At 38.6% G+C, this 24,458-nt stretch overlaps 2 protein-coding genes across 2 annotated transcripts; one reads left to right on the top strand and one right to left on the bottom strand.

Moving 5' to 3' along the window:
• Positions 1-835: 835 nt before the first annotated feature.
• On the bottom strand, positions 836-9,379 carry ilf2 (interleukin enhancer binding factor 2). Its single transcript, XM_084738524.1, has 15 exons — positions 9,222-9,379; positions 8,625-8,684; positions 7,976-8,018; positions 6,106-6,210; positions 5,928-6,005; positions 4,839-4,941; positions 4,476-4,541; positions 4,096-4,212; positions 3,911-3,989; positions 3,712-3,799; positions 3,508-3,569; positions 3,308-3,422; positions 2,993-3,083; positions 2,451-2,635; positions 836-1,100 (listed from the first exon to the last, which is right to left on the bottom strand). Exons 1-14 carry the CDS (start codon positions 9,224-9,226, stop codon positions 2,484-2,486), a joined length of 1,164 nt encoding a protein of 387 aa, XP_084594650.1. The 5' UTR covers positions 9,227-9,379; the 3' UTR covers positions 836-1,100; positions 2,451-2,483.
• Positions 9,380-11,223: 1,844 nt separating this feature from the next.
• On the top strand, positions 11,224-18,981 carry LOC146312598 (uncharacterized). Its single transcript, XM_084739417.1, has 7 exons — positions 11,224-11,554; positions 13,305-13,486; positions 16,257-16,339; positions 16,623-16,762; positions 16,869-18,490; positions 18,715-18,879; positions 18,949-18,981. Exons 1-7 carry the CDS (start codon positions 11,494-11,496, stop codon positions 18,979-18,981), a joined length of 2,286 nt encoding a protein of 761 aa, XP_084595543.1. The 5' UTR covers positions 11,224-11,493.
• Positions 18,982-24,458: the final 5,477 nt, after the last annotated feature.

Raw genomic sequence — 24,458 nt, 5'->3', positions numbered from 1 at the left:
GGCATAATCAACAATGTAATTCTTAACTGTGTAACTATAATATAATTACATATCTTTACATATGTAAACTGGGTTGATTGTAGTTACATATTTTTGTAATCTGATTATGTAATACCATTTACATGTAATCTGTTACTACCCACCCCTGCCTGCAGCCAAAGATACAATTATTGGATGAGGATTGGATAAGGATGATGAAAATACAAACTCACCAGATGGAAGGAGGTCTTTTGTTGTGCATCAAAATAATATAATTTCCCCTCTCAGACAGGCTCTTATGAGTAAGACCCGCCCTCTTGGTGTTAGACAACCAATCAAATGACGACATGATGTTCAGCTTTAAGTCCAAATAAATCAAATTCATTTTCACTTGCCTGAAAGTTACAGCCAGTGAGTTTGTGTTTCCAACATTCTTGCTATATTACACGTTAGAGACAAATACTTTGGTAAAAAAATTTTGAAAAAAAAATGAGATATTTATGTAATTAGAGCAAATGCATATTTTCTGACGTAGAATCAGAAACATGACTATTACTGCCTGTGTTTCTGTTACAATTCTGACTGGACTGCAACAAATCTAAAGCCAAGACATTTTCTGAACAGTCAGTAAAACTATTCCTGTCACTGTCACACTTCATCTACAGTATGTTGTTACTTGATCCAAATACATCAAACACTTATCAGCCAAAATTTACACCCAGCTACAATCTGTGTGCTCTAATCTTACCTGTTAATATTTCAGTTTGATTCTGAGGTGTGTTGCTGCCTGTAATAAAGAGCATGTGTGTGGCTGTTTGATCTGCTGTCAATTTGGCACAAATAACAAGACTCGAGCTAAATTAAAAACAAAAGAAAATTTAATTCAAGATGTGAATGTTTTCTGTTACAAACAAGTAAAGTAAAAGGAAAGTAAAAACCAAAGGAAAAGTAAAAACATAACAATAAAAATGCACAATGAGGCCAATTGTGTTTGTGAACACGTTGGGGACCAGTGGCTGCCAGGTGGAACCTTGTTCCTGCTGGTGTTTCTGTTCAGGTAACATCCAAAGAACAGCGTGGTCCAGCTGAAAGGACGTCTTCACTAAGCTCACCAACATTTACTGTGGAAAGAGAAAAAAAAAAAAAAAAAAAACGGGTTAGGAGTGACTTTAAATCAGTGGTTCCTCGTTTCTTGGAGTCCTACTTGTATCTAAGGAAAGCTGAGTCCTCCAGCCTGAACACAGACGTCTGTATAAATTGCAGGTTCGTACTGGAGCTGAAAAACATTGAAAACACTTGAATTTAAATGTTTTCCAGGTTTGAAAAGTGTCTGGATTTTGGATAAAGTGCTGGAAACTGCTTGAAATTATAATCACATTACTTTCATAACAAATTGCTGCCTGACTGAATTACTTATTAAACTTTTTAGATAAAGAAATAAAATAAGTCAGATATTTGCTGAGCCAGATTGTGCAGGAAGTTAATGATTAATCATTAATTGATTATTAGACAAAAAACAATTCAACATGTACTAATTCATAATTAATCAATAGTCTAGAAATGGCTTTAATGCACCTCATTTGACATTTTGTCTGGTGGAGCCATTCAATAACTTTCAAGAAAAAAAAAAAAAAAGGAAAAAAAAAATCAAAGCAAAAATATTAATGATTCATTGATTTATTAAGTGTCAGCATTTAACTGTCAGTTAAGGAAGATCTGCATAATTTGTAACCCTGACAGGAAATGAAGTCTACTTACAGACAGGTGACACATTTAGAAACATTAAACTTTCTGTCACAAAACATCATTTTGGTTGATAACAGCACAGTAACATTTGATTTAATGTGATGAGGTGAAATAATTATTTTGTATATAAATATGTCATTTAGCAGCAGGAAGCTGCTGAAAATTAAACTTGAAAGTGCTTGAAAAGTGCTTCAATTCAACTTTGGCAAAGGTGCATGAACCCTGAAATTGTGCAAAAGTCAAAACTTATTGTAAAAAATATTTAGCTTTTCAAAAACCATTTTCAAACTGTTTGCTCTCCAGCTTTCTACACACAACAGTGTGTATGTAATGTATGTACCTGGATTAACAGGGCAGTTTAGAATATTGGCTCCTAATCTGGGGTCCAGGCCCACCATAGGGGGGCAAAAATCACAGCCTGATAAGATCATTAAATTCAACAGCAGACATTCAAAGCTTCATTCAAAAACTCAATAGATGCTTTGAATGTAAAAAGATACAGTACAGCCCTGCATGTGCATGATTCAGTACTATTAAGGGTAAAAGATGTTCTGTTTGTAACTGATGAAGACAACAGCAAACTGAGCACTAATGTGGCTTGTCAAAAAAAGGATTCAAACTGTTGATTGGACAGAGCATCCATTACTTTGAGACATCATAAAAGTTGTTTATGTGAATTGCTGAATTCATGTGCTGTTGGTGGCAAAATGTGAAGCAGCTCCAACCTGAACTCCTCCTCCTCATCATCATCATCATCATCACTCCTGGGTCTCCATGCTCTCGTCCTCTCCATCTCCTCCCTCCTCCAGAGCTTCATCCTCCTCCTCCTTCCTCTCTGGAGGTTTCTCGTAGGCCTTTTCTGATGGAGTGACGATCACACCGTCCCATGTGGACATCTCAGTGGCCAGGTCTGCAACAACACTCACATCAGTATCATTTAGACATTTTATTGTGTACACAGGTACAGTTTGTGATTTTTTTTTGGTCATGTTAGCTAGTCAGCATTAACAGAGGTTTATCAGGATGTATGTTGTGGTTTTGTATTATATGTAAAACACATTCTAATTGGTTTCCAGGCTTGAGGAGTGACAGATTACATGTAATCTTCACTCCTCTCTGACAGTAAACTAATATCTTTGAGTTGTGGACAAAACAAGACATTTGAGGACATCATCATCTGACATTTTATAGACCAAATACCTAACTGATTAATTGCGAAAATGATTAGGATATATATAAATTATATTGAAGAATGAGATGATCTTACAGCTGGCATCTCCCTCGAGGCCGAGGATCTTCCTGTAACCTCCATGAGAGAGGACCCTGACCAGAGTCTGAGCTGTGAAACACACCATGTCCTGCAGACACATACAAACTCAACATTAACACTGTCAGCAGCTTCATGCAACAAAGATATAATGAATCAAACAGCTGCTGTGATCCATGATGGGTTTTGGGGACAGAGGTGTCTGCTCTGTAATTGCATGGGCGCCTCATGGTGGCCCCAATTCCTTTAAAATAGCAGTAAGAAGTAACATTTTTAAAGAAACTTATCAAAGAACAGGAGCAGATTTAGACCTACCTGCTGTTCCAGAGTCATGACTGTGTGCACTCTGAAGTTTCCACTCTCACAGGGGTCAGTGATGCCCACAGAGCCGGGCAGGAAGAGACCAGCAGCCAACATCTGCAGACAGCGTCTGCAGAACACAAACAAAGCTTAGAGACACTGTCCTCTCTATACAGACTGTACCAACGTGAACACTGAGGGGAGTGGAGACCAACCTGTAGGCCACGTTCAGGGACAGGGGCTGTCTGGACGGGTTGTTCATCACTGCAGAGTGTCCCTGAAACAGAATGAGAGCAGCCATCACTGCTGGTCTGCATGTATGTGACAAAAGACCACACCTAACCACTGCAGAACTCTATTTTTAATCTGGTCAAATATTAGGAGTCAGGGTGTGTGATGCAGCAGACTGGTCGTCTTACCAGCAGGTCCAGGATCCAGGGAGTGAGGGGTTCAAAGCCAGGGAAGCGCAGCCTCAAGTCCTTCAGCAGGCGGATCAGAACTTTGACCCTGAAGATGATCAACAACAAATAATCCAGTTAATTCAGGTGAAAGCAGTGTGGTTGTGCATATGCACCAGGAACCAACAGGCATGATGGGAGTTAAAGGACAGTTCCTCACGTTGACTGAGAGGCGTTCTCCTCAAACCAGCGGGCGTGACGGATGGCAGCGAGGGCGCTCTGCAGCACCTTGATGTCCACTGAAGATGCAACAAAAACGAAATGAACAACAGCGTCCTGTCTGGATTCAAATTAGAGAACAGGAGTGTAAGTATCTGTGTGTGTGTTGTGTGTGTGAGGTCATACAGTGCAGCTCAGGGTCCAGCTTGCGTAGGTTAGGCGGGACTGTGGTGATGAGGATCTTGACAGTGGCGTCAGCTGAACTGATCTCAAAACCCGTCTCATTCGTCAGCATGGACAGCACTGAGAGCAGCACAGACACACAGTCAGCTCATAATCACATACACTGGACATTATATTAGCAATGTTACATCAACTGATTAATGCTGAGAAATACAGTGTGCATGTTTTCAGACTACTAGCTTGGACTATTTTCACTGAAACCCTACAACTCAACTACTGACTGAATGGAACAATACCCCCAACCCCCAATATAACTTATAGCATACACATCATTATTCTTTTGGACACTTTAGGAAGTGGACAACAGTCTCTCACTGTGTTACCTTCAGTAGGGTCCTGTGTGCGAAGGGTCTCCACTACTTTGTTGCCGAGAGCAGCAACTGCCTCCACTGGAAAATAAAAACATCAACAGACAAAACTACAAATTAAAGAGAGTAGGTAATGTATTTCAGAAGTATTTTGTTATAGTAATGGAAAATCTCAAATTTATGACAAAAAAGATAGAAGTCTGTTGCCAGCGGCTGACGCAGGTCTGTAATAAAGCTATCCAATCTTTTTATTCAGCCTGAATAAAATAATTGGACGTTCAGGCTTTGAATATTCACAGGTACTTCTCACTCGAACTTCAAAGCCCCAAAATCAGTACTGGGGACAGCCAGAGACATGACTTTGTCCTGATGACTCACGTGTGGGGAGGATCTTAAGGATTACGACCAGGTCAGCGACGTTGTGTCCTGTCGTCATGGTGCCCTTCTTATAAGAGCCCACCTGACGCACCTCTTCAATTTGCTATGAAGACACAGAGATACAACATTAACATGTGAGGTGAGAAAATGATGCCCTACCTCATATTATTGGCAGGTTCCACATTTATTTACGGATAGCAGTCTGGTCAGAAAATATTTACACTGATTTACAATCGAAGCCAAAGTTATTTTTAGTTATTTAACATGTCACAGTCAAAGAGTGTTGTACTGTCTTGACCAGCTGACGGTGTTAAACTGGGGGTCTGAGACGTTCTAACAGAACAGTTCAGTTCATTTAGTGACCTGTCCAGTCATTTAGAAAACAACTCAAATCAGTCGTATTTGTCACACACAGCATCAAGTTAGGGGTGGGAATCTTTGAAAAAGTTATGATTCGATTCTGAAGGATAAAATGATTCTCGATGCATCAAAATTTTAGGCTTTTAAGACAGACAGTGCCTGTTGGATTGTATTTATCTACAGCTGCTCATGTTCAGGCAAACCCGCAAAACTCAAGATGTAGCTGAGTTTAGTAGTAAAGTAGGAGGGGAATCTTTATGTCTGGTTTGAGTCATAATCTATTTTTGACTGAATTAATAGAAAGGGGGCATAATTTTGACTCTCTTGCTCCATAGAGTCAAAAATACAACATGAAACATAACTGGTGACTGAATCGGCCACAGCCTTATTTTAAAAAAAAAGTTTGCTGCATTAATTAATGAATCAATTTGAAAGAATCCCACAGTCCCCTGCCTGTATGAGAATAATAAAATGAGGGGGAGGCAGCTCCCTGTTAGCTGCTGATAAATCTAATGTGTACACTGTAAGCTGTGCAGGTACTGTGCTGTCCCACCAAAGTCATGTTAATTCACATTTGAAAAATAGATTTTTGACTTCTGAATTGATTCAGAATCTTCCACGTCCACATGATGATGCATCTAAGAATCAGTCCAGTGTACAGTGACATGGCACACTCCACACACTCCAATAATGTACACATCATGTCATTCAGTGACAGAAACAACTCACCACTTCAAAGTTTCCAGGTGCAACAATCAGGTTGTCAATCACATTGTTGATCTTGGTGACCAGTGACAAGATGGAGGACTAAAGGCAGGAAGAGACCAGTAAACAGTGAGTGTAAACATGAGGAAAACAAACAGCTGAGACTGGTTGTTGTCCAGTCAGTGGATGTTTGTGGACTGACCTGCTCTGCAGGTGTGGGGCTCAGGTCCTGGTTCCTCTTCAGCAGACACTCACTGAAAGCCGTCTCGTCAGGTGCAGGCTTCACCCGGGGGAACGCCATCTCACACTGGTGGATCAACAACAGACTGTTTAAGTACACACAGTACTGCTCCATAAACAATCACCTTTACTATGGCAGATTCATTTGGGAAACATGAACATAATAAATGATGTCCTTCAACTGTGGGTGTTGCACAAGACACAGCAACCAGTTAAATATGACACACCCACTTTGGTCCCAAGAAAAACATACTATTTTTTTGGTTGTAGTGGGGAACCAACTCTTCTTTTGGTGGAAATCCTCAGAATGGTTCAAAAACTTCTGACTGTCCTGGGGTACTCCACAGGTGTAACCCAGGACCCTGTGACATCACTGCTGGGTGTGGTTTAAGGTGCAACAGATCACACTTTTCAATACAACCAACCAAATCCAAAAGAGATGTCGTCTGCAGTCAGAAGTGAAAGAGCCTGAACCTTTGAACCAGAGCATCGAACACTGCTTTCCTGAATTACTCTCTAAAGCATACACCAGCATTAGAGGTGTAATGTTACATCATGTGTATTACTGCAATGATTAATCAATTACCTGTCAACTATTAAATTGATCACCAAGTATTTTGACAACCATGAAATCTTTTTGATTGTTTTTTGGGAGACAGTGTCCAAATAATCTGATTTCAGCTTCTTAAATGCGAATGTTTTCTGATTTCTTTACTCCTCTCTGACAGTAAACTGAATATCTTTGTGCTGTGGATGAATCAAGATATTTTAGGATGTCCTCTTGGGTGTTGGGAAACACTGATCAACATTTTTCACCATTTTCTGACACTCGATGGACCAAACAACTCATTGAGAACTCAAGATAATGGCTAACAGATTAATCCACAAGGAAAATAATCAGTTGCAGAGGGGGTTCAGAACACCCTGTGACACTAACTATTACTGTCAAAATAGTTTGTCTATATCTACACAGTGGCTGCCCAGGATGAATGAGCACAAGCTGCAGTAGTTCAGGAGCTCAACAGGTTACAATGGAACAAACCCTTTTGTTCCCCCTTTTTCTAACATGATGTTTGAGTTATTTTTAGGGCTGCAACAAACATTTGTTTTCATAGTTGATTAATTTCTTGATTAATAGTTGTGTGTGTTTCCAAAAGCCCAAGACAACATCTTCAAATTATTGTTTGTCTTCTTTTGTCCACAACTCAAAGATATTCAGTTTACTGTCAGAGAGGAGGAAAGAAAGCAGAAAATATTCACATTTAAGAAGCTGAAATCTGAGACTTTTGATTAACCAATAATTGCTGTAGCTCTAGTTATTTTTTCTTAGTGACAGTACAGATAGAAAAACCACAGCTCACCTGCTATCAGACTTAGTTGATGTACTTGAGCTACAGACAATAAACTGAATGAAAAAAAGTATCTGCACACTTAAATCTGTGGGAAATGTTTTCAATTATTGAGCTTTTGTTCAGAGACCTTCTTCAAGGCATGAACAGGCTTGATTAACCTTAATGTACAACACTTGTGTCAATCAGTCGAACTTGTGTGGCTGAAGATCAAGGGATTTGTAGTCCTGAAGTTAAAGACCATCTACAGAGACAGCATTATGGCTACTGAGCCACTGCTAAATGTTTACATGTTTCAAAATAAGTGTTAGTTTCCTCTGTTTTTGCTTGTCCTGCTGTACTGAAACTGTATGGAACCATGACCCTAAAACCAAGGTACATAATTAACCATGAATTCTGTGTACCATTACACCACTGACAGCAAGGATATCACCATCTTTCCTGTGACCCCCTCTCCACACCCACAGTAGTTTTTATACTCACCACATAAAAATCAAACGGGATGTGTGGGACAAATGGACGATACCTAAACAGGAAAGAAAAAAATGATCAGGTTGTTGTCAGGCTTCTGCAGAGGCTTGATGATGAACTGATCATTTGAATCAGGTGTGTTGGAGCAGGGAAACATCTAAAACATGCGGGACAGGGGTCCTTGAGGACCAGGGTTGGGCACCACTGGTATAGAACATGATCAATTTCCCATTCTAAAGGGATCTATTAAAAAGAACACACTGTTATGCTTTATTAAAACGCGTTAACACATCATCGCAAGCAAGTGAACTGTGAGTGAACAAAGTTGCACACAAAATTAACAGCAGTAAGCATTTGAATGAATGATACATGAGTGGCTGGTGCACATAAAGATATATTGGGGTCTAAAAACAGTCGCTTTACAGTGGTTTCAACAATGTTCTGTAGATATGAGGGATGCATGACAAATACTGGTGCAGAAAAATTTGAAGCTACATCGATTAATTGATCACAATAAAATTGACAACTGTGCTGATAATCAGTTAATCGCTTCGGTCATTTTTCAAGCAAAATGTCAAACATTTGCTGAAAATCATTATATTGTTAAGATGTTATCTTTCACATTATTTAAGTATGAAAAAAGAGAAACAGCTGAACTCACCCCTGGACCAGCCCTCCACGGGACCCAAAGCGGCCTCCCCGGCCCCTGCCGCGGTCCCCTCTGCACACAAACACACAGGATCATGTCAGTACTGCTCACACACATTTACTCATCAAAGCTAATGTTAGCATGACTCTGATCAGGCACTATTTAATAACACTTACGAACATCTACATAAATGCTAATTCGCTAACCTACTTAGCTGCTCCGCTCCCACACACATCAATACATATTCATTCATTCACTCACTCAGCTGTTCGGCTAGCTGATGTTAGCTAACGTTAGCCCATTGGATAGCTGATAGACTACTTCTGATGTAAACGTACTACTTCCTCCGCACTTCAGAGATTATACAGTTCACGTTTCACAGAGACAACACATTTGGAATAATTAAGTACAAATTTCGCTCACTCGCTAACAGGTTAGCTGACACTAGCTAGCAGCCAGCGTTCAAACAATGCACGCCGCTAGCTTCATGCTACGCCAGCATTACTCGCTGTACTACCACAAGAGCTAAGGACAACAATCGCTATTTTCTTCTATAAAACTGTAAAACACAAAGGTAGTTGATGTTAAACGTATGGAAATAATAATTACCTCATTGCGTACGACGTTTTGATTATTTAAAGTGAAAATCCAAAGAGAACTGTTCACCAACGCCGGCTCCCACTGCGGCTAAACCTGCTGCTGCTGCTGCTGCTACGTCCGTTTTCTTCTTCTTGGGCGGTTGGTAAAAGCAGTGCAGAGGCGCATCACCGCCACCAACTGGACGAGTAGACTACTGCTCCTGTATCTGTGTACAAATAATTCACCTAATAACAATAAAATATCAAAAACAGAATCCGAATTCAACAGAAATATCAAATTTGACTGTGTTCTCTGTCAGTGGTGATAGCTCAGTCCCCTTAGACTGGAGACAGCCCTGTATGTCACTCCAGAAAATTCTTTCTTCTTTCTTTGGTTTGACACAGCAGGCATCCTTACTGTTACATTACTGCCATCTTCTGGAGTGAGTCAACTCCTATCATGTCAGTTTTGTCACAGACCAAGCAGTCTTTCATTGCCAGACCTTTTTCCACTGCGCTCTGGACCAAGCTGACCAAAGATCTTTTGATCTTTCTATCTGTCAGTAAAAACCTACACACACAGTACATTTACATTTCTTATAACTAAAAACTCACCCATTTATCTGCACTTTTATTTCTTGTCTTAATTTGAAGCAGATGTGTGGACTCAAGTCACTCATTTCATTACTTTAGACTTGACAAAATCAAAAAGACTTGCAACATGACTTTTACACCTATGACTTGTGACTTTACTTGGACTTGAGCCTTTTAACTTGAACACATATCTTCCCCCAAAGATTAAAGTCTGTTATATAAAACTGTGAATGAATCAATCAATTAATTTCTTTACCTGGATAAATTAACATTAATGCTCTTCATTCTCAGTAAGTCAGTCCTTAATTCCCCAGATCGACTGAGTTTGAATCAATCCAACAACATCCAGTCAAGTTGCGGGAGAGAACCATGAAGAACTAATGACAGTACATTTCACTGCTGAGTTCCAGTTAGAAAAATTGATACCAAAGATCATTTTCTTCATGTACTGAAACAATGAAGTGGTCAACATAAAAAGTGAACTGCAGGATGCAAAACATGCATACTGCTAAATTACAGATGGATTCAACAACTTCCAAATTCTTTCAACATTTGAAGTTACACAAAGAATATAATTTCATTTGGTTAAGAGAATTATGACTTGTTTAAGACTTGAAACTCAAACTTTAGGAATCAGGACTTGACTTGAAACTTTTCAGTCATGTGAGTCTTCGAGATTTGTCTTGACTTGGGAACTGACTTGGGACTTGAGTGCAAAGACTTCAGACTTACTTGCAACTTGCAAAACAATTTCATTGGTCCTACCTCTGATTCCTGAATTCCAAAACTCTTTTTAATATTCTTTTAAGTCTCTTGCTGCCAGCCAAATGTATTTTTTTCTTGTTCTCTGTCTTTCCCAGCAGGCCTGTGGCACTTTTTTCACAGGAAAACAGCTTTACAGAATCTCCCAAATGGAAATGAAACAATTAATTGATTTACAGTGCCACCTTTAGGAGTTTCTATTCAGTACTTTACTCATGCACCACCATAATGTCATATTTTTGAGTTAAAATATCTTGGTTTGGGGGGCTTTGCTCAGCAAATATTGAAATAAGTGATTGTTTGTATTTCTCTAGATCCACCCCTGTTAAGCTAAGACTTTTTTTTAAATGCAATGTTTATTTTGTTATCAGCTAAATCAGCTATCTGAGTATTCTATATTTAATATCATAGTGTCTTTATTCATCTATTCTATGCTAAGTAATAGCAGACACTCCTGCATAAACAGAGCTAGATATGGGTACAATTACTGACAAATAATAAGTGTAACTCAAATCAACCTGAGAGAGTGGGAAAGTTTTAGTGGATTTAATTACCAAACAAAAACTAAGTATTCTGCCAAGGCTTTTAGTTTGACAATTAACCCCAACAATGGTGTATAGAACAGGCTCCTACCAGCAATTTCTTTGCAAGAACCTGTAATTGAGATTAGATAATAATTGCAATAAAAACTTTACGCAACAAGCAGATAGCTACACAAACTAAATTAAACCTGATTGGCTATTGTCCAGCCAAAGTAAACTGGGTGTACAGTAATGCAGAAGAGATATGATTCATTTGGGGACCGGCCTCTAATCCCTGCCCATTCTTCTCCTGAATGAATAAAACTCTCAGCATAAAGGACTACAACACCATTTATGTAATCAGCCAGACCATCCCAGAGATCAGCAGAGCTTTACTGGACTAAAGTCATCTGGCTTGTTTTCACCATGGTTCAACAGAGATGGCTGTGGACCAATACTTTGTGTTCAGTGACCATGGCTATTTCAGGTAAGAAATGCTTAGGTGTATTTTTTTTTTTTGTCTTCTTGTCATTTTTTGTCATATTTTAGCCACATGTGACATTAAAATATGAATATTTGGTGATTCATTGAAAATGTACAAGAGACAACACATTTTTAGCATGATTTAAATTGTATTGTTTTTGGCAAAACAGTCTCACCACAGGGTCCACAGAGCGCTTGTTCTGCAGCTTTTAATCATATCACACAATCTCCCTCAGCTGATGGAGTCGTCCAGATGTAATGGAATTCCAGATGTTAGAATTAACATGTGGAAACCCATTTACGCCAATGTGATGAAAAAAAGAGGACTGTGTAAATCATTATAATGACAAACTTTCTCAAGATAACGAGTCAGTATCTCAATGAATTAATAAGTTAGAACAGAAGTATAATGCATACATTTGAGAAAAATGTATGCTCTGTTTTTCCTGAATTAACAAGATTATTTACCTTTAGAATTATGAAAAACAGAGCAACATATGTTTTTGTTTACTTTATATGAAAAGGTTTCTCAGAATTCTAAGATAATAACCTTGTTCATTTAGAAAAAACAGGGCAAATTTTGAATATTCAAATGAATTATGCCAGTATCTCAAAAAGTTTTTCGAAATAATGATTTAGTATCTCAAAACTGAGACATTACTGACCTTGCAAGTTGCATTTATTATAGTCATAAAGTCCTGTTTTAGTGAATCCTCATAATGCACAGCCATCAATAACTACACTCAAATCAGTGACTCAGATCAGAGCAAAAAATTAAACAGACCACATTCTCTTATCCTCTAAACAAGGTAACATATTTGCACAACTGATATTTTGATATTATCATTTTAAAATAGCTAAAAAAAAAACTAAATCTGCAACTGCAAACAATACCAGACTCAAAACAATCTGACTGAGGAAATGTAGGAACCTGCTAGTTGGGTCACAGGTGGAAGAGAAATGCTGCAGTGGTCCCTCTGTTTTTTAAAATCAATGAATGAAAACATCACTTATATTTTGACTTGGCTGTACCAAATACTTTGAAACTCTGAAGATTTACTACATTGACATTCTAATTCTAAAATCAACATTTGAATGCTACACAGCTTCTTTTTTGGATGTCTATTAATTCAGTTTGAAGCCAGAATTTCTCCACAGCTGCAGATAAATATCAGGCTGCACTGAAATGATAAGTATTGTATTATTTGATTAGATTCCAATGGTGGCTGTGTGGGATTGTGTCGGACTTGTGTGACCCAGACATCTCTAAAGTGCAGTCCAAATGTATTGAAAAAAAATATAGATCATTTCCAAATAATTTCTGGAATTCATGTTATTCTTCTTCAATCCATGTTTGCTGGCATTTAGCCTCTCAGAAACAACATTATCACTGTGGTCACTTGCTGCACAGAATGAGAGACACGCACCTGGATTAACAAGGAGGTGTAGCAGCAATCTAATACTGTAAATTACATTTATGTTGACAAAACTGACAAGTTGTGTTCATTAAAGAAAGCTGGTTTAACTGAACAAACTCATTTATATTAATGAATTACTTAATGGAGGATTTTGTTAGTTTTTAACAATGTGATGAAAGTCTCCTAGATTTCATTTCCACATTGAGCTAAACTAACATCCAGTTTTGAGGATGCAAGGCCATGGCTTTGAAGTGATAAATTCATAGTGGAAACATCAACATGTGAGTGATATTCTGGTTTATGTTTAATGATAATATGTCTCACTGAAACCTGCAGGACTTCTGATGGTTCAGTCTCTCCCCCTGCCGGACATTCTGACTCCAGAGCAGCTCAGCTCTACTACTCCACAGAGTGCCTTCTATCTGCCGATAGAGATCACCAACAGAGTGTTCAGCACAGCACTGCTCGACCCAGCATCTGAAGACTACAAGGCCATGTACAAAGAAGTCAATACCTTGGTAAGATCAGTAACAGCAGATGATGTAGCAGCAGGACTGTGTCTCCCTGTGAGAGTGGTGAAATCATGTCCTGTAACCTGCTTTTCATTCCAAAATTAAAGCCATATTTTACTACAGTTATTTTGTATTTATGACACAGACAAGGAAACATTTTCTTGAAAGCTCTGAATTTCCTTTTGCTGCATCTGCAATGGCGAGGTTAGGAATACAGAGTAATTAATGCAGCAATATAATATATATTCTTAATGCTTTCTTTAAGGTAAGACCTTTTTAAATTAAAGGTTTATTTTGTTCTTAGCTAAATCAGCTATCTCACAGTTCTATGTTTAAAGAGATAGCTCACCCAAAAATGAAAATTCAATCATTATCTACTCCCCCATGCTGACTGAAGGTCAGGTTTAGTTTTTTAGTCCACAAAACACTGCTGGATTTTCACAGGAAAACAGTGTTGCAGAATCTCCCAAACAATGGAAGTGAATGATGACCAGTTTTCAAATGTAAAAAAAAACACATAAAACACCTCCATACTGCTCGCCTGCTGTAATCCAAGTCTCCTAAAGTCCCAACATGCCAAGTTGACCAAAAACATGTTATTTACACCATGATTTTAGCTTCAATCTTCACTGTAGATCCTTAGCTTGGAGCCACATACAAGTGCACATGCACACTGTCTGAACTGTGTGTGTGTGGTGTGATGGTGTGCAAACGGCATGTTGGAACTTTTTTTACATTTGAAAACTGGTCATCATTCACTTCCATTGTCTGGGAGATTCTGCAACACTGTTTTCCTGTGAAACTCCAGCAGAGTTTTGTGGACTAACAAAATAAACCCAACCTTTACTCAGCATGAGCGTGCGTGAGATACTGACTGAATTTTCAGTTTTGGGTGAACTATCCCTTTAATATCATGGCGTCTTTGCTCAACCCAGCATCAGAGGAATATCAGACCGTATATAAGGAAGTCATTTCTTTGGTATGATCAATAACAGCAGATGATGTTGAGCACTTCAGTACCAGCAGGGCTGCTCCACCATTGAGGACAGTGAATTCATGTCCTGCAACCTGGAAGACTTTTACAATCAACTAGGATGAAACCTCAGTATGACTGGACCCTGTATGTTGTCCTGGTGCAAATGTTAGTGATCTCATAGTACCTATGAGTAGTTGTGCACCTTTCATTTTTTGAGACCAGGGCCGACTGTGTGAAGGGTTCTTCATTTCAAGATGGATATTCATAGTTAGTTTACTTCAAAGACAGGAGGAGATGATTAAAATAATAATAAGTGAGCAGGAACAAACTTTTTACACATGCCACCTCAAAAAATATTGAGCTCTCCAAGTACCACCTTACTGTGTTGCCCCATTTGATGCTAGCAGGTTCTATGGACATGTCACTAGTGCTTCTGAAAGCGTAACTTGCAGGTTGGAACACCCAGTGAATCAATGTTTAGTGAAACGACAAAGAAACTTCACTTTCAATAACAAACAAACAAACAAACAAACATATACACACTACAGTGACTACTAGAGCCGTTTTTGTGAGAGAATTTTACTTTGACGTCAAAAAACAACAAACTAGAAGTGACGTAGATTGAGGCAGATGGGTCAAATTAGATCATAATTAGCATTAATAAATATGGATCCCAATGTTAGTTTTGACTCTGAAAAGGTTGAAAATGTGTATTCATATTAATGGACCACAAGCTTTATGAGCGTATGAGTGTCAAAGAGACCAGTAGCAGCACTGTAAAACTAGCTAAAAAAAAAAAAAAACTCACTGAAAGATGACCACTCAGACTCAATATATGACGCAACATTTTTTTCAGAGCCTTGCTCAAACAGACCACCTGTTCCTCTGAATTTTTGTCCTTATGTCCAAAAAAAATCTTAAATCAAGTTTTAAAATTGTCATTTTACTTTCCTGACACTTGTCCATCTGTTCCCTTGCTCTTTTCCCTGTTTTTCTCTTTGTCATTTTACACGAGGTTACATGCGAAATTAATTAAGAAATTTAATTAGCAAGTTAGTAGCTATTAGCACTGTCCTTGGTTCACTGTGTACATCACTGTCAGTGTGGCCACTGAATATTCTCCTCCTGATCAGCACTTCTGTGTTTCTGAAGAATTTGTTTTCAGTCTTTTCATTTTACCTCCACCTACTATCAAGCCATCACAGTTCAGCTTGTAACTGACGGCAGTCATGGATTATGTATGCACACATTTGCATGATATCATGATGACGTATCAGGCTGATATTGAAACAAAAATACAAGAAACACAAAACTTATTTTAAATGATATTTCAGTTATTTTATGTGCAGTATTTCTTTTTTAATTGTGTCACATTTTGATAACTTATATGTTTTTAAATTTATTAACTTCCTCCGCACACCACTACAGTAAGTGTACCACAGTTTGAGAATCTATTTAGTCCACATGATCCGTGCGGTTCTCAGCAAAAGTAAACAGTGAAAATGATCTGTTGATGGTTATATCACACATCAAACATCAATGTAACACAAACTTTAGGAACTTAAGACCTAAAAACCTGAGAATACCACATCAGTGAGGTTTCTAACTGGCAAGGAAATCAGACCACCTATATCACTTCAAGTGCTGCACTTAATAACAAAAAACAAAGAAACAAGACAACACAATAGCACATGCTCAAAATTACACAACAGTACATGCTGTCAATTGTCACTGTGCTGTTACCACTGTATTTCAAAATGAAAGTAGAAGGTGCTGATCGATTTGTTTTTTGTTTTGCAGATTGAAGGCATCTATGACTCTCCTGACTCCGCTCAATGTCCAACAAATGCCTTCTATGGAGGTGTTGCTGGAATGACCTTCAGGTATCATTAATATCAGTCATCCCTCAATCATGGAGCAACTGTATTTCCATAAGTGGAACACCAGTGAAATGTCATGAGGATCCATGTTGTCTGAGAACAACAGAGGGATTTTTTTCCACACATAGAGCTATAAATACACAGAGGAAACATGGTGCATAGCAAAAAAATCTATTATTTAAGTATGTTTATGCAGCATGCATGGTTCTTGAATCAGAATATCCCAAATGATGAATATAATTGTGTATAACCATTACAGGGTTTATAATATTACTTTGTTTCACAGGTCTGGATCAGTGATCGCAAATGCAACTGTAGTCTTCAATACCTTCTCTATTAATGAAGTCATCGTCTGGGTACTCTTCAATCAAAATGCCAGGAATGTTCAACCCCAAACTCTCCAACTTAATATGGAGTACACAAACCGTAAGATCTCATTTTGTACATACTAATAATAATAACTGTTCCCCCTTAGTGATGTAATTTTGAGTCCTCATGTGACATATTCTAATCACTGTTTTTTTTTCTTTAGCAAGCAACATAAAAATCGCTTCTATCCAGGCTACAACCACAACAACTACAACAACCACAGCTACAACAATACCTACTACAACTACAACGCCTACAACTACTACAACCACCACACCTACAACTACTACAACCACAACGCCTACAACTACTACAACCACCACACCTCCAACTACTACAACCACAACGCCTACAACTACTACAACCACAACGCCTACAACTACTACAACCACAACACCTACAACTACTACAACCACCACACCTACAACTACTACAACCACAACGCCCACAACTACTACAACCACCACACCTACAACTACTACAACCACAACACCTACAACTACTACAACCACAACACCTACAACTACTACAACTACAACAACCATGGCACCTACAACTACCACATCAACACCCACAACTACAGTAACCACAACACCTACAACCACCACACAAACACCGACAACTACCACACCAACAACAACACCTACAACTACCACACCAACACCGACAACTACCACACCAACAACAACACCTACAACTACCACACCAACAACAATACAAACAACTACCACACCAACGCCGACAACTACCACACCAACACCTACAACTACCACACCAACGCCAACAACTACCACACCAACACCAACAACTACCACACCAACACCGACAACTACCACACCAACACCTACAACTACCACACCAGCGCCAACAACTACCACACCAACACCTACAACTACCACACCAACAACAACACCTACAACTACCACACCAACACCTACAACTACCACACCAACACCGACAACTACCACACCAACAACAACACCTACAACTACCACACCAACACCGACAACTACCACACCAACAACAACACCTACAACTACCACACCAACAACACCAGCAACTACCACACCAACACCCACAACTACCACACCAACACCGACAACTACCACACCAACAACAACATCTACAACTAACACACCAACACCAACAACTACCACACCAACACCGACAACTATCACACCAACACCGACAACTACCACACCAACAACAACACCTACAACTACCACACCAACACCAACAACTACCACACCAACACCTTCAACTACCACACCTACACCTTCAACTACCACACCTACACCTACAACCACTACACCAACAACACCAACAACTACCACACCAACAACACCAACAACTACCACACCAACAACACCTACAACTACCATACCAGTGACAACACCTACAACAACCACAATGACACCTGCAACTAGCACCGCACCCACGACTCCAGGACTCACATCTACCACTAATACAACCCAAGATCCTCCAGCAACAAGCAACAGCTCTACTGATGACAGCATAGTGGTTTCAGAGACCACGACAAGTCATGGGAACCAAAGTGACATTCATACAACAGGTGGAAGACACAACCCTGTTACTGTGAATCCACATGGCAAACACACTGGAAATCCCAATGATCCCACGACACCAGCTGGTAGTGGTGGTGGTGGTAGCAGTGGCAGCAGTGGCAGCAGTGGAAACAGTGACAGGGTACCTGGATGGGGTATTGCCCTCTTAGTATTAGCCTCTGCCATCCTGTTGCTGCTCATAATCATCTTTATCATGTTGGTGAGTTATCAAGCAAGTTTAATATATTTTTTGCATACATACCCTTTTTTTGTAAAAATGTATGCCACAGTATACCCACTACAATAAACTAGAACATGGCATTGATGTGAGATCAATATTTTGACTCCTTAAAAGGCCAAGCCCTTTGTAGAAGGATTTGGATCAGGACATGGCCTCCAGATATGGCAGTCTCTGAACTCTGTTTTGATGTTCTGTTGTTTCAGGTGGTTCGATGGTGTTGTAAGAAAACAGAGAGCGGCTCCATGGACACTGCTCAGGATCCATATTACACTGAAAAGAAACAACCCCCCCCACAGGCCCCTTTACCAGTGTACTCACCTCCACCTCCAGTGTCACCACAGGGACCAGGGTCAACCCCTGTCATTACTGTAAGTACTGCAAAGCTACAGAAAGACCTGTGCAGTGTTTATGCTTTGCTTTTATATTTGTATACACAGTTGACATGTTACATGCATGTGAATATTGATTAATAAATGTCTGACTTATTCATTAATAGCCTGATTGGACATTTAAATTTGGTCCTCTCATGTTTTTCAACAGGGGGACACGCCCAAGAAGAATAGGACAGGCTTCTATGCAGTGAATCCCTGAGATTCCCGGGATGAGTAGGAGCCATCAAGTAACAGGTATCCATCTAAATGCATGCATAAAGTAAACTGATGATCACCATGATATATGGGACCAGAATATTTTGATTCTAATATATGCACATTGAGTCATGATCAGAACATGTACAAAAAAATCATTAAGGCAGATAATATTATCAGCAAACATCAGAAGACAACAATGCTATTTACACCCAGTGTGGAACAGCCAGTGTGGCTATTTACACCTGGGTGTATATAGCCTTTCATGGTGAAGCCGAGCACCCATTTGTCTGTAGCTAACAATGCCAATGTGACTATTTCCACACGCGTGTCAGAGAAGAATCATGATCCTTTCCTAAACCTAACCAAACAGGTTTGTCTCCTAAACATCACTAAACAATTTTGTTTTTTTTGTTGCTAAACCTAAGCAAACAGTTTTGTTACTTAAACCTAAACAAATATTTTTTCCCTTAAACCTAACTAAATAGTTTTGTTTCATAAACCTAACTTAGCAGTTTTGTTGCCTAAACCTTCCCAATAAGCTTTGTTACCTACATGTAACCAGGAACATTTGTTGCTTAAACCTAGCCCAGCAGTTTTGTTGCATGAGCCTAACCAAGTAGTTTTGTTTCCCAAACCTAACTAAACAGTTTTGTTGCCTAAACCTAACCAAGAAGATTTGTAGCCTAAATTGAAAACAGTAGTTTTGTTGCCTTAACTAAACAAACAGCAACTGAAAACTGAATTCACAAAAGATTCACAAAAGACTCACTAAACAGTAAATAAGTAACTGAATAGCTGCTGTGTGACTATTCTCACTTGGGTGCAAATAGACACAAAAGGAATAAAAAAATCAAAATACAAGCTTTTTATTTGAAGTTGAGAGATCAAAGACTTTCTCGTTCATTTGTCCAAACACACTGAATTGAAGAGGAAATGGTCAAACTTGACTGTTATGTAATACAAGAGCTGCAGAAGTGCTGCATGTTCCTCTTACAGTAATATCAGAGTGACACAGCTCTTATGTGATGTTTACACTTGATTAACCTTTTAATAATCAAACAGATTTTTGATTAATGTTACCATTTGAAGTGTAATCTGACAGTAAACACACTTGAATGAGTCACATCCTGTGCTCACATGCTCTATAATCAGTCAGCTGGGAGGCCCAGGCTAACCTCAGTTGACTATTTGACCTTTCCAATGTGTTTTATTTATTTATTTTTATCTGATTTTAAATGATATTAGCCTTCTTTTTTCCTGTATCTGCAAAGTTCTTTCATACTTTGATTGTCACATTTAATGTTTTACATTTTTAAACTTGAGATGATGGATTTCATGCTGGTGAAAATCACATATCTTGAAATTGGTGGGTTTCACATAGCTAGATTTGAGTTAAATGCATATTTATGAAAATGAAAAAGTAGTTAACTTTTCAATTAAGTTGAAGTAGTGCATTCTATTCAATGGGCTTAAGAAATTCCCTGACTTATTTGACTCATAGAGACCTAGTTGACTATCTCAAATATTGTCACCAAGCCCAACACAAGGCCCTGAGGAGCTGGCATGTTAGTGATACAGGTGTTTTTATCTACAGCAACAAAGTAATAAATGGCTAAATAAATAAATACAGCTGAATTTGGACTTCATGTTTTGTAGCTGATGGTTATATAATGCAGTGCTGCCGAAGTGTCTCTGACCTCTCCCTCTCTCTCAACAGTAGATCTTAATCAGGGCTTACCCATTAGAACATTTGTTTGACTCTTGTACCTGAGGCTGGGCTTTGTGTGTTTCTGTTTGAGGTTATTAAACAATGCCTCCTCATTCACACAACAAAAGGGATGCCATAAATGTATGTATGACTGTAGGAACTCCATATGTAAATCACACGCATATCGCAAGCTCAATGAGATTTGTAAATTTCCACGCCTAGGCGGGACAAAACGTGACACTGTCATGGCGGAACCACAGATCTGTTGTCATGATACACCTTTGCTTCTTGAGGGCTGTAGGTTTACACTGGCTGATTTTGCGACAGCTCTGACAGTACCATGACCCCAGAAACTAGTCATCTGTGATGAGCTTGAAGGTTTCTGTTAAAGTCATGACTTGGGCACCAGAAACATGGCTTAAGTCAGTAGTTGAACTATCATTTTAAATCAGTGTGTAGTTTAGTTTAGTTTAGTTGGACAGTGTGCAGTGACATTGATCATTTACAAGAAATGAAAACAGAAATTTCCATCTGTAGTCCTACACATAGTAGGAGTAGACACAATTAATGCAATTTAGAGTGCAAAACAGACTACAGTAAATGCATTTGCCTAACATAATAAAAACAATATAGTCAAAATAAAATATGAAATAAAGAATTACTATATTTTTTAAGTGATCAAGTTGCCAATGCCTCTGCCTTACACAATAAAAATGGTAGGTACAGGCTGCACAATACAAATTACTGTAAGGAATACACAATAACTACATTATAAGTGGCAAAGTTAGCAGCAAATGTACCCACAAGGGTAACATATAAGATAACCTGTTGCATTCTTTGATAGCTTTACACAGTGTAATACTGTTTACTGTGACATCAATATAAGCAAATACAGTCAAACATGATTAATTAAATACAGCTTTTTTTTTCTTTGGTATGATCGTGCCATTTAAAGTATCTGTAAAAGAAAAAGCAAGTTTTTGTTCTAGAAAATAGTTGCTGAAAATGTGTGAAACGATTGAGGACTATGTAGCACTAAATTGTGGAGTTAAACTGTTAAACTGCTGTTCACAATTTCTGTGTTCGGGATTTTTTTTCGGTGGACCTGAAATATGGTTTGGTGACATGTCGGAGCCACGGTCCCACAAACAGACACATGAATGACACCACCTCCCTCTCCCACCCAGATCACAACAGTCAGTTACAAACAGACCTTCAGCGACTCTCTCATTCCAAATCAGCCCAGCAGTTTACTTCAGCTCACTTCAGTTCCAACAACCTGACACAGAAGATAAAAAAATACCACCCTGTTACCATGACTTGATGACAAGATTTATTGCATTCTTCTCCACTAAGTTCAAAGTGGGTTGTATTGAAATAACATCATCAAGAACATGAACACTCGTTTTTATTGCACATATGGAAAATGCAAATTTTTGTATATACAAAAGACATGAAGCTCTTCCACTATTTTGACAGTGAACTCAAGAGATAGGTGATATTGTGGTTTTATGTATTCTTTCCATTAGAGGGAGACTGTACTGACCACATATGGTTTGGGTTTATCAGTTTCATTCATCTTTTCTTTACAGATTAATGTCCCAAACAGACAGAATCATGTCAAATGTCAGTGTCCATCACTCCCACTGAACCAGATTTGTGTTTGTCCCTCCAGGCAGACTGCAGTGAGCAGAGGCAGAGTGAAGAAACATGGACTCCATCAACAGTGACAAACAGTGTGGAGAGTATACATCTAGACATATAACGTTATTTATTACACAGTTGTTTCATTTTTGCCATATTTTAGTTTCAGAATGTATGAATGAATGAAAGTATATATTGTATATACAAATATAGACTGTGGTAACATTATTTATCTGCATAGAATTATTTTATACAAACCAATGATGAATGTATGTTTTCTTTAATGTTTTTCTGAACAATTTTAAGAACATTAATCACATTATAAAGTTCAATGAATGAAACATGTATGCCTGAATTTTTACTAGATTTGTTGTGAAATATTGAAAAAAATGTAATTAAATCTGTTTCAAATATGATTTAATGAATGCTGGTGTGTGTTTTTTTTAGAATGTTTGGCCTTATTACTGAGTATTTTTACATTCTGGACAGCTGGACTTCCATTCATTTTCATCCACATCCACATATAAATGTAATATACAGACATAAAAGCTCATATAGCATCAGTGAAAATGCCAGACATCTTTAACTGATTGGAAGTTAAAAATGCAAAATCTGAAGTTTGATGAGTTTCAAAATCCCCTGTAATTGATGACATTTACTAGGTGCAGAGCAGAGGAGGGCAGTCTGTCTGGTTTAGAACTGGAATTAAACAGGTCTGGGATCTGAGAAAACTGAGGCAGCTTCCCTTCTTGTTGTTAGTGAGGACCAGCCTACTTTTGTTTTAAGGTTGAGTGAGCAGCTTGAGAATAAAGGAGAGCTCTGTAGTTAAGGGCTTTTTCCTATTCAAGAGAGAAACTTGCTTTACTCTGATGATAATTAAGCATCAATGAGACTGTACGATCAAAATTTCAGTACCAGAGATGCAGAGACAACTGAAGAATGTCAATGCAGACTGTAATCTTGAAATAGCCTGACTTGAAAAGTAATCAAATTTATAAAGGACAGTATCATCTACATAGAAACTGATATCACTGTATTAGTATGTGTTGGAGGGATTTCACTCCAGTGTGATGAAAACACACTTGAACAGACTTGTTCAAACTAGTAATCATCACAATAAACGTTTTTTTGAAGGCTCTCAGTCATCCAGAAAGCAATTTATTTGAAAAGGGGACATTGAGGTGTTTTTGGGGGGCATTTGGCAAGTTCACATCAAAGATTCTCAACAAGATGAGTTGAAATGTGCAACTAGTCCTATTTGTAAAGGAAGATGGTCTGCAACCTTCTAAAACCTGCCAATTTAAACCAGTAATTTAAGCGATCCTGTCATCTTTCTGTAATTAGATCGTTTGTACCACAGCTCCATGCTGCCTTCTTGGGAACATGGCGTTTAATGTGTCCAGTCCTCCTTGGTATTGCCTATGGAAAGTATTAAGTTCTTCCAAGGATGCACCATGAAGTCAAGTCAAGTCAAAGTTTTCTTTTTATTATCAATACCCCATATGTACAAGACATACAGAGGATCGAAATTATGTTACTGTCAGATCCTACAATGGCAGGGAGGGAGTTGAGTGTCCTGACAGCCTGATGTATGAAGCTATCCCTCAGTCTGCTAGTCTTGGCCCAGAGACTCTGCAGTCTCCTCCTGGGCAGCAGGCTGAAAAGTGTGTGCAACGGGTGGGTGGGGTCCCTGGTGATGCAGAGGGCTTTTCGGGTGAGGTGGGTGTCATAGATGGAGTGAATGCTGTGTTCTCATTGTGGTTACAAATGTACAAGATTCATTCCACTGTTAGCAACTTGGGGTCTACCATCCAGTCACATGGTGAAAGCTACAGCAGAGTACACCATGTCCTGCTTGGCGTGAAGTCAGTACATCAGTGAACAATGCTGACAGAGAGCAGTAGGTGTGTCTGTTTCATAAATGCCAATACATTTATGCACAGTAGGCTATATCATGCTTTAAAACTTCTACTACTCCTGGATTTTGTATATCACTCATTGTTGA

Source organism: Lutjanus erythropterus, chromosome 16 (genome assembly GCF_056507025.1).
Source record: "Lutjanus erythropterus isolate fLutEry1 chromosome 16, fLutEry1.hap2, whole genome shotgun sequence".
NCBI classification, from domain to species: Eukaryota; Metazoa; Chordata; class Actinopteri; order Lutjaniformes; family Lutjanidae; genus Lutjanus; species Lutjanus erythropterus.
Note: the sequence above shows the minus strand (reverse complement) of the source record. Positions and strands in the feature narration are given on the sequence as shown.